Genomic DNA, 11,404 nt, shown 5'->3' with positions numbered 1-11,404 from the left:
GGATGCTCTGCAGTCTGGATTGAACCTAGGCCCTAGTCAATAATGACCTTTAAATTGATGTCGCGCTACAACGGGATGCTCTGCAGTCTGGATTGAACCTAGGCCCTAGTCAATAATGACCTTTAAATTGATGTCGCGCTACAACGGGATGCTCTGCAGTCTGGATTGAACCTAGGCCCTAGTCAATAATGATTGTCAGAAATCATTTATTTTATGTCCATGTAAGCAGCTTTAGGTGTTACTCATTAATTACGACGGTTGCTTGTATCAGATCCAAAATGCCATCTCCTGCCATTGTGTAGCTTGAGCAAGGCATTAAGGTCTAACCTCTAAACTAATCCAGGGGCAACACATTTCCTGTCAACAACGGACAATAAAGTCAACTTCTTCTCTGCCACCTTGTTTCTCAGGTGGACTTCGACCAGCTCCAAGACAACCTGAGCCAGATGGAGCGACGCTGCAAAGCATCGTGGGACCACCTCAAGGTCATCGCCAAGCACGAGATGAAGCCTGCGCTCAAACAGAAGATGTCTGACTTCCTAAAGGACTGTGCAGAGAGAATCATCATCTTGAAGATAGTCCATCGGAGAATTATCAACCGGTATGATTATAGTGACGGGTCTTCTGATGCATTCATTTACCTCGTTGAAATACCATCCAACGTAGCTGTTTCTCCAGAGAGAGATAACGGTGTGATATCTGACGCCATCTGTTTCTCCAGAGAGAGATAACGGTGTGATATCTGACGCCATCTGTTTCTCCAGAGAGAGATAACAGTGTGATATCTGACGCCATCTGTTTCTCCTGAGAGAGATAACGGTGTGATATCTGACGCCATCTGTTTCTCCAGAGAGAGATAACGGTGTGATATCTGACGCCATCTGTTTCTCCAGAGAGAGATAACGGTGTGATATCTGACGCCGTCTGTTTCTCCAGAGAGAGATAACGGTGTGAATCTGACGCCATCTGTTTCTCCAGAGAGAGATAACGGTGTGGTATCTGACGCCGTCTGTTTCTCCAGAGAGAGATAACGGTGTGATATCTGACGCCATCTGTTTCTCCAGAGAGAGATAACGGTGTGATATCTGACGCCATCTGTTTCTCCAGAGAGAGATAACGGTGTGATATCTGATGCTGTCTGTTTCTCCAGAGAGAGATAACGGTGTGATATCTGACGCTGTCTGTTTCTCCAGAGAGAGATAACGGTGTGATATCTGACGCCGTCTGTTTCTCCAGAGAGAGATAACGGTGTGATATCTGACGCCATCTGTTTCTCCAGAGAGAGATAACGGTGTGATATCTGACGCCGTCTGTTTCTCCAGAGAGAGATAACGGTGTGATATCTGACGCCATCTGTTTCTCCAGAGAGAGATAAAGTTGTGGTATCTGACGCCGTCTGTTTCTCCAGAGAGAGATAACGGTGTGATATCTGACGCCATCTGTTTCTTCAGAGAGAGATAACGGTGTGATATCTGACGCCGTCTGTTTCTCCAGAGAGAGATAACGGTGTGATATCTGAGCCATCTGTTTCTCCAGAGAGAGATAACGGTGTGATATCTGACACCATCTGTTTCTCCAGAGAGAGATAACGGTGTGATATCTGACGCCATCTGTTTCTCCAGAGAGAGATAACGGTATGATATCTGACGCCATCTGTTTCTCCAGAGAGAGATAACGGTGTGATATCTGACGCCATCTGTTTCTCCAGAGAGAGATAACGGTGTGATATCTGACGCCGTCTGTTTCTCCAGAGAGAGATAACGGTGTGATATCTGACGCCGTCTGTTTCTCCAGAAAGAGATAACAGTGTGATATCTGACGCCGTAAACTGCAATGTGATGACGTCATGTTTTTCTCTCTACGTGTTGCAGGTTCCATGCCTTCCTGTTGTTCCTGGGCCATCCAGCGTACGCTGTGCGGGAGGTCAGCATCCACCACTTCAGTAAGATCCTCAGTGAGTTTGCCCTGGAGTACCGGACCACACGGGAACGCGTCCTGCAACAGAAACAGAAGAGGGCCAACCACAGAGAGAGGAACAAGACCAGAGGAAAGATGATCACACATGTGAGTGTTGTTGTTCACTTAACAGGCCTGCTCATGGGAAGTGGCTCAAATGATGCCCTACTCCTTATATAGTGGACTACCTTTGACCAGGGCTCTGCTAAAAAATGGTGTACTATAAAGGGAATAGGATAGCATTTGGGACGCAGACCTTGTATATTTAAACACTTTTAGTCTCTTGCCCCATCTGGTCTCTTTTTCCTTTGTAGGCTTCTCCTGTCTTCTCCTGTGTTCTCCTGTGTTCTCCTGTGTTCTCCTGTGTTCTTATGTCTTCTCCTGTGTTCTTATGTCTTCTCCTGTCTTCTCCTGTGTTCTCCTGTCTTCTCCTGTGTTCTCCTGTCTTCTCCTGTGTTCTTATGTCTTCTCCTGTCTTCTCCTGTGTTCTCCTGTATTCTCTTGTCTTCTCCTGTGTTCTCCTGTCTTCTCCTGTGTTCTCCTGTGTTCTCCTGTATTCTCTTGTCTTCTCCTGTCTTCTCCTGTGTTCTCCTGTCTTCTCCTGTCTTCTCCTGTGTTCTCCTGTCTTCTCTTGTCTTCTCCTGTGTTCTCCTGTATTCTCCTGTCTTCTCCTGTGTTCTCCTGTATTCTCTTGTCTTCTCTGGTGTTCTTATGTCTTCTCCTGTCTTCTCCTGTGTTCTCTTCACCTGAGACTCTCTCAATTTCTTTCTTGAACTTCCTCATTGTCATCCTCAGGATTTCATACCCACCTGCTCACTCTCCAAACACGTGGCCACTGGTCACCCCAGACAACGCATTCATTTCCAATGACATCAGCATAGTTTCACACATCCAGTACAGTGATTGGTTACTGTAACAGTAATCAGTGATCTGTTTACTATGTATCCTATTCTAAAACAGCAGGACTGATCCCCTCTCCCCATACTCCTGCTCCTCCTCCTTCTACCCATCCTCCTCCTCCTGCTCCTCTTCCTCTGCCCCCCCCCCCCCTACCTGCTCCTTCTCCTGCTCCCACTCCTCCCTGTGTGATGATGAAACTCCCTCCAGCCCAGAGGGGCCTGCAGCCTGCTGTAGGAGGGAGATGGAGCAGCACTCCAGGGCCTGTTGTCCTTGGTAGGGTTCACCTCCAGTTCAAGAGCACCCTAATTCAATCACTGTGTGAAATATTCCAACCTTTGAATTTCCCTGCAGGAGAAATAACTATCCCCACAGCGTGATCACGCTGCTCTCACAGGGAGGAGGGGAGCACAGTAGTGTGGTCGTCACACCCAATGGTGAATTTGTGGACCGTACAAAGGACAAGACGTGTGTTAATAGTCCACCAGCGTTTTTAGATAACCTCATTTACAGAATTGAACATTCCTCATTCTTCTTTTTGTCAGAGGTCATATTTCTGCTCTTTCTGTTTGACTATGGCGCCTCCAGCAATCTCATAACATCTCCTTTTCTGTCTTCCTCTTCATTTCATCTTCTTCCCTTTCCTCTGTAGAGTGAGGATGAAGAGGATGGTGAGGTATGGGTGTGTGTGTGTGTGTGTGTGTGTGTGTGTGTGTGTGTGTGTGTGTGTGTGTGTGTGTGTGTGTGTGTGTGTGTGTGTGTGTGTGTGTGTGTGTGTGTGTGTGAACAGGTGCATGTGTGTGTGTTATTTTTCCTGTGGTAGTAATGTCTCTAACCTTTAACCAAAAGCCAGAATTCTTCATCACGATCAAGTTGACATATTTCTCTCAGCTTGTGTGTCCGCTGTATTTCTTGTTGTGATTCTGAATGCAGCCACCTGTGTAACCAACATTACTGCCAAATCCTTGTTGTTATTGAGTTGTTATTGATTCCTACTAGAATGTAACTCTACTAACGGTATCATTTAAAAAAACATCTAGATGTAGTATTTATAGTCTTTACAGTATTTACTGAATACTAGAGGTGCCTCCAAAATTGTACTCTATTCTAGTGCATTGTATAGGGAATAGGGTGTTATTTGGGATGCAGACTAGGTATTGACAGTATGTTTAGAGGAACCAGCTACAGTAGTAGTTATCAGACTAGGTATTGACAGTATGTTTAGAGGAACCAGCTACAGTAGTAGTTATCAGACTAGGTATTGACAGTATGTTTAGAGGAACCAGCTACAGTAGTAGTTATCAGACTAGGTATTGACAGTATGTTTAGAGGAACCAGCTACAGTAGTAGTTATCAGACTAGGTATTGACAGTATGTTTAGAGGAACCAGCTACAGTAGTAGTTATCAGACTAGGTAGAAGAATACAGATCCAGGACATCCATCTCAGATGGATAGTAAAACAAGGACATTTCAGACAAGGCTTAAGGGCTAGGGTTAGAAATAGGGGTTTGAGGTTAGGTTAAGGTTTAGGGTTCGGGATAATAGGATAAGGCTATGGAAGTTCTGTTCACTGCAAGTCCACAGACAAGGGAAGCAGGGTAGGCCAAACTCAAACCAGACCCCAGGGGGTCAGAATCCACAGACAAGCACTTCCTGATAGAACCTAATCCTGGGTAGTAGACCTCATGAGAACCAGAGATTCATCTCTTAAAAAACAATGGGGTCCACATGAGAGTCTGAGTCCTAAATGCTACCCTATTCCTTATATAGTATAGTATAGTATAGTATAGTATAGTATAGTATAGTATAGTATAGTATAGTATAGTATAGTATAGTTCTTTTGACCAGAGTCCTGGTCTAAAATAGTGCACTATAAAAGGAATAGGGTACCATTTGGGATGAAGCCTCACTCTGCTGACCAGGATCAGCTTACACAGCTCTGTTTGTTCTATAATGGAACCAAGATGGCGATCACCGTCAACAGGGAAGGAGTCAGCAGGTCTCAATACAAATGGTTAGGTTTTACTTCACTGTATGTGATGTAAAGGTTCATAAGACGGTCGTCACATAGTGCTGATAACTTAGGTCTAAGTAATGTTAACTTATGACTAATAAGTTATGACAAAGACTTGTGGTGAATGTTCTTTTGACAGTGTGTTTTTGTGGGGGTTGGGAGGTGTTGTTGGTTTGTTTGTTGTTGGTTTGTTACAGATACTAAATAAATATGGCTTCTGTTTGTGGGATACAATTTTTAAAAGTACATGCAGCATGTGACCATTTAAATATAGCTCCCATGCTGTTGGTCAGGAGAATACTGTGAAGAACTGTGATTAACCCAGAATGGATTTGTATGTCGTTGTTTTCTAGATGTTTTCTAATTGAATGCTCTTAATGGTGCCAGAGCATGATGACTAATTGAACCATTTTCATAGATAGATTCAGGAAGTGTCATCTCTAACCTAGCTCTTCTCTCCTAATCCACCCCACAGGATGGAAAGTTTGGCGGTAGCGCCCCGGGGCCTGTAAGCCAGGAGGGCGTGCTGACGCAGGGTCTGCAGTACGCAGAGGATGCAGCGGAGCATGAGAACATGAAGGCAGTGCTGAAGAGCAGCTTGCAGGGCTGCAGTGACAGTGGAGCGTCCACCGTGCCAGGCCTACGTACACGCACCAGAGCCAGCAGGCCAGGTCAGTCTGACAGACCACCACCTTCACACAACTCCTGTCAAAAAGGGAAACTTCTGGACTTTTTTTTTTTTTACAACGGCCAGCTCTACTACACCTGAGGTTGATTCTGTCTGTCCTTCTCTTCTCTCCTTCTCTCCTTGTCTTCTCTACTTCTCTTCTTGTTTTCTCTCCTTCTCTTTTCTCCTTGTCTTCTCTTCTTCTCTTCTCTCATTCGCTCCTTGTCTTCTCTCCTAGGCCGTGTGGGTCCTTGGGGCTCATCAGTGATTGAAGACCCACCTAATTGCACAGAGACAGACGCTGCAGATGAGATCATGGAGCGCATCGTCAGGTCAGCCACTCAGGGGCCCAGGACACGGACAGAGCCTCGCGAGAGGAAGAGGTCCAGAGCCAACCGCAAGTCACGTGAGTCAGAGGGATTTTTTTACAGTAACAAAATATTTGAAGTAAGAGTTGCCTTTGTTTGACATCAGATTTGCAACTTCTCTTTTTACAGTATCCTTACATTAGCTTTGGATGTGGTGTGGCCAAAGGTTTAACTGCCCTCGACATCTGATTGTGGACTTTCTGTCAGTGTTAATGCACACTATCTTATTTTCCAGCATCACCTGAGTGATACAGTTCAACAACACAGTGCTACAGTAAATACATCCAGTTCTATTTAAACCTCTTCATGTCTCTCTCTCTCTGTCTCTCTCTCTCTCTCTCTGTCTCTCTCTGTCTCTCTCTCTCTATGTCTCTCTCTATGTCACTTTCTCTGTCTCTCTCTCTCTCTCTCTCTCTCTCTCTCTCTCTCTCTCTCTCTCTCTCTCTCTCTCTGTCTCTGTCTCTCTCTGTCTCTCTGTCTCTCTCTCTGTCTCTCTCTGTCTCTCTGTCTCTCTCTCTCTCTCTGTCTCTCTCTGTCTCTGTCTCTCTCTCTGTCTCTCTCTCTATGTCTCTCTCTATGTCTCTCTCTCTCTCTCTCTGTCTCTCTCTCTGTCTCTCTCTGTCTCTCTCTGTCTCTCTCTATGTCTCTCTCTCTCTCTCTCTCTCTCTCTCTCTCTCTCTCTCTCTCTCTCTCTCTCTGTCTATCTCTCTGTCTCTCTCTCTGTCTCCCTGCCCCTCCCTGCCTCTCTACAGTGAGAAGAACACTGAAAAGCGGTCTGACGCCAGAGGAGGCCAATGCCTTGGGGTTGTCCAGTGGTTCAGAGATGGCTGTGTGACAGGAAGAGAAGTAGAGCTGGATCCGGCAGCACATCACACACAGACACCTGGGAAACCCTCTTACCGCCTGCCCCGCCCTTCACTGACCCCTGACCTCTAACCCCTGCTCATCCAGCCAGCCAGTCAACCGCTGCACCATAGCTTCGCTTGGTCTTTCCCCTGGTTCAGCTTTATGATGACTGTAGCTCACCTTCCTGTCTGTGGTTTGTGCAGGTAGCTGTGACACAGTGTTCCACCTGGTTAAGATGGTAAACAATGTTCAGGAAGAGACCATGAGGAATATGATCCTCATCCAGGACAATAGATGGTTTTCAGTGGAACAAAGTGGTATTAGTATAGGGGCAGTTAAAGGGGTTCAGTGATCCAGCTGACTCAGCTCCACACACACACACTCAGGTAAAGTTCAGCATCCAAACCACTACACTATGCTGCTGTGCCGACTTGAGTGTTTCTTAATGGTGTTGTTCCAATCAGTTGTTTCTCCTAACCTTTGAATATGAGGCTGAGGCCTTTGAGGAACAGCTCACATCCCAACTGTAAGTCTTAATCACTTAATGAAGCCCACAGTGACCACATGACTAGTGGTGAATCTCAGTTGTATTTCCTTGATTCCTCGTGTCTTCTATCCTCACCTGTCTACACAAGGCTTTGGAGGACTAGATCTGAGGTTCGTCCTCCCTAACCTTTTCCTCAATTGAGATTCACCCTATGACTGAAAGATACAAACTGAGACTTACCTACACAGAAGACATTTAGCCTCAGGACTTCTAAAGGGAGGGACATGCGAGTGCTTGAATCACAGGGGACTTGTGTCTGAACCAAAAAGGCCTCGGAGTTGAATAGTAAAGAAGTTAGCATCGACGCTAAAGAAGTTAGCATTGATGCTAAATAAGTTAGCATTGATGCTAAATAAGTTAGCATTGATGTTAAAGACGTTAGCATTGATGTTATCTATCCCCACTTATGATGAGCATGTGTGTTGGGCTTGGTGTCAGATAGTATTTTTAGTTTGAACAATTTTTGTTTATATAAAAAAAAAAATGGCTGTGTCCACAGGCTGTTTTGTTCTACTATACTACTGTGGTAGTTTTTGGGGTTTTAAAATACTATAATCCGTGAGAAAAAGGTGCTCAGAGAAGGAATATTTGCACTGGATGTAGAAGTTGGATATTTAGAGGAAAGGAAGGGGAAATCCTTGACACACACTGATGTACCAATCAGATATCAGATGAATGAAAGAATCCCCCAGACAGAACCAATAATGAAACAGTAGCACAACTGATTATACACTCGAATTTCAGAGGAAAAGTGAACAGATTCCTTTGACTTTTGCAAACTAAAATGTTTCCAATTTTGCATGTTGTTGATTCAGTTGGATTTTATACAGATGGAACAAACTGGAATTCTAAGAGGACACACCATGATGTGTTAAGAGGGAAGGTATCATTTACTACATACAATTGAATTACTGGTTTCCACTTTTAAAAAACACATAGCATATCACAGTCATCAACTTTGGTGAGAACAGTCTGTGAGCTGACAAGTGTACAGAAGGGACGATGCTACTGGGTCCAGACAGACTGACGTCTGTCAATCACGCGTAGCGAATGTTCCAGCTTTAACCTATAGGCCTGCCTACAACATACATGTTCCAGCTTTAACCTATAGACCTGCCTAGTACCTACAATTACACACGTGTTGCATGCATGACACCAGTGTTACGCAAGCTCCTGCTGTTGTTCGCTGCAAAGCCTTCTTCTATGGTTGAGACATACTTATTGTGGAGTGGTAGAACTGACAGGGAGCTATATTTACACTGGTTACATTTACGTACTCTCTCTTTACTCTCTGTGTCAAAGAGTTAGGCAACATTTAAGAATTGTTTAAAAAAGTAAGAGATTAATAATTGGTTATTATAGAAAAACGATATGAGCTTCAACTGAATGAGTGCCTTTTATAGACAAATCTATTTATTCAGTAATGTTCAGGGAGATATTTGTTACAGAAAATGTTACTGTGTGTAATGAAAGGACTTCCTCCTTAGGTCAATTCAACAGCTGTGACTTCCTGTTTTCATTCTTTCCTAGATGAATACATTTCAGTACTATGTTCCATGGCTTTATGTCTTGGAAACAGTTCTCCTTCCATTTGAGCATCGCAGTTTTATTTCGAATCACAACTAAACTAGGGTTATAGCTAATTGTCTAATGACAATATTTCCATTTTAGCAGTTTTGTCACAAAAAATGTTCTACAAAAAGATATTAGTTGTTTCCATTTGCCTTAATGTAGAATTAGGGCATTTAGTATATCTGAACGTTCCTACACTGTTGACTTGTAATTGAGGTGTAGTTGTTACAGTCAGCTAGATAGCTAGTTTTTTTAAGTGTATAATTCCAGTTTACATTTGTAATTGTGTAGAGAGTTGTATGATGATTCTACACAGTCACAAACATTCACTGTGATGGAAACAGCCATTGTCGACTAAACATGAAAGAATATATGCTTGCAGCAACACAAGCCACAACAAAACAGTCACACACCTACAAGTATATGTCTTTCTCATGGAGAACTTACACTTTGGTATGAAACTATCCAGCACCTTATACACCATTTGTAGCATGCGTCTTTCATTGAGGAAAACCAGAGCATTAACAGTGAGAAAGTACATTCTTTCAGCCTTTTTCTCAGATGGTCATTTTGAGTATTGTAACTCTGAGTACATGTAAAGTAATAATGGGGGAAGAATGCTGTAAAATGATGTAAATGTCACAACGATGTGTTTTATGTCTTTCACTTGTTGGTATTTTGTATAGAATAGTGTATTATAGGTTAAACAAAGCAGTGTTATTCTATGGATATTGTAATTTAAGTGAAAACCAAACCATGCATGGTTTAAAGAAATGTCTACAGATGTGGCGTGTCACGTTATGTTATGGATAAAGGGAGATTCATTTGATTTGAATGCTCAGAGGCATTTGTTATGTTTTATTGTTTTTCCTCTGCACATGACTTGAAACACATTAGGATAGACGGAGTGGTCGATGTAACCACCTAGGACTGGATTCAATCTGTATCGCTGAAGTTCAGCGTTTTAGCGTGATTGAAAATGTTCCTGCATTAGCATAGACTGCATTCATGGTAAACACTGCATATGTCGGCTCAATCTGAAATGATCTGTAACGCTTCAGCCCCTAGTACTCCTATGGAACCTTCAGCAGCCTTTCATTACATTGCACTCAATAAAACATGGGGTATGTCTCAAATGGCACCCTATTCCCTATAGAGTGCACTACTTCTTCTTCTTTCTTTTTTTACCAGGACCCATAGAGTCCAAAAGTAGTGCACTGTGTAGGGAATAGGGTGCCATTTGGGATGCAAGCCCATGTTTTCTGTGATTGGCTATATTATCTCCTTCTCCCACACTGCTGTACTGTAAGTCAGTGTGGGACTTGGACACAAGCACATCCAGACTCGGTGAGCTTTTCTTGCGTCTTCGCCCCTCTAACAACAACTGTATGTATGAACATCTGGCAATAAAAGATCTCTTAAGAAACATTCAGAGACACTGTGTGAATTCTGTTGTGTGAGGGGGAAAAAACATCTGATTCTTTGTTAAATGTGTTCTGGTAATAATCCCAGAGCAACTATTAGTAGTCTGGACCTTTACTGTATCTGATGGGAGTATACTGAATTCATGTCCATCATTTCCACTCCTGTCAATGATGTTACACCTGGAACCCTGTTCCCCTGGTTGCACTGTAGCCTAGAGTTGTCTACACTACATGTGACCAACCTAAAAGTACTTGTTACATTTTGAATGCTTAGCAGGACAGGAAAATGGTCCAATTCACGCACTTAACTAGAGCATCCCTGGTCATCCCTACTACCTCTGATCTGGCAGACTCACTAAACACAAATGCTTTGTTTGTAAATGATGTCTGAGTGTTGGAGTGTGCCCCTGGCTATCCGTAAATTAAAAACAAGACATTTGTGCCGTGCCGTCTGGTTTGCTTAATACAAGGAATTTGAAATTATTTATACTTTTAATACTTAAGTATGTTTTAGCAATTCCATTTACTTTTGATACTTAAGTACTTTTAAAACCAAACACTTTTGGACTTTTACGCAAGTAATATTTTACTGGGTGACTTTCACTTTTACTTGAGTCATTTTCTATTAAGGTATCTTTACTTTTACTCAAGTATGACAATGTGGTACTTTTTCCACCACTGCCAACAGAGGGGGTATGGGACAAGGCTAACCAACAGAGAGAGTATGGGACAAGGCTAACCAACAGAGAGAGTATGGGACAAGGCTAACCAACAGAGAGGGTATGGGACAAGGCTAACCAACATAGAGGGTATGGGACAAGGCTAACCAACAGAGAGAGTATGGGACAAGGCTAACCAACAGAGAGGGTATGGGACAAGGCTAACCAACAGAGAGAGTATGGGACAAGGCTAACCAACAGAGAGAGTATGGGACAAGGCTAACCAACAGAGAGGGTATGGGACAAGGCTAACCAACAGAGAGGGTATGGGACAAGGCTAACCAACAGAGAGGGTATGGGACAAGGCTAACCAACAGAGAGAGTATGGGACAAGGCTAACCAACAGAGAGGGTATGGGACAAGGCTAACCAACAGAGAGGGTATGGGACAAGG

General features: G+C 43.4%; 1 protein-coding gene across 1 annotated transcript in view; it reads left to right on the top strand.

The window, feature by feature from the left end:
* fhod3b (formin homology 2 domain containing 3b) overlaps window positions 1-10,300 on the top strand; it is a 256,541-nt gene extending 246,241 nt beyond the window's left edge. Inside the window, exons 33-38 of the mRNA XM_031811805.1 lie at window positions 411-601; window positions 1,872-2,064; window positions 3,506-3,529; window positions 5,344-5,539; window positions 5,774-5,941; window positions 6,656-10,300. Of these exons, the coding sequence (XP_031667665.1) occupies window positions 411-601; window positions 1,872-2,064; window positions 3,506-3,529; window positions 5,344-5,539; window positions 5,774-5,941; window positions 6,656-6,738 (855 nt within the window). The 3' untranslated portion in view covers window positions 6,739-10,300. The remainder of the gene's footprint in view (window positions 1-410; window positions 602-1,871; window positions 2,065-3,505; window positions 3,530-5,343; window positions 5,540-5,773; window positions 5,942-6,655) is intronic.
* The last annotated feature ends 1,104 nt before the right edge of the window (window positions 10,301-11,404 follow it).

The sequence above is a fragment of the Oncorhynchus kisutch genome, unplaced genomic scaffold (genome assembly GCF_002021735.2).
Source record: "Oncorhynchus kisutch isolate 150728-3 unplaced genomic scaffold, Okis_V2 Okis02a-Okis13b_hom, whole genome shotgun sequence".
NCBI lineage: Eukaryota > Metazoa > Chordata > Actinopteri > Salmoniformes > Salmonidae > Oncorhynchus > Oncorhynchus kisutch.
The sequence above is the reverse complement of the archived record's forward strand: the minus strand, read 5'-3'. Positions and strand labels throughout refer to the sequence as shown.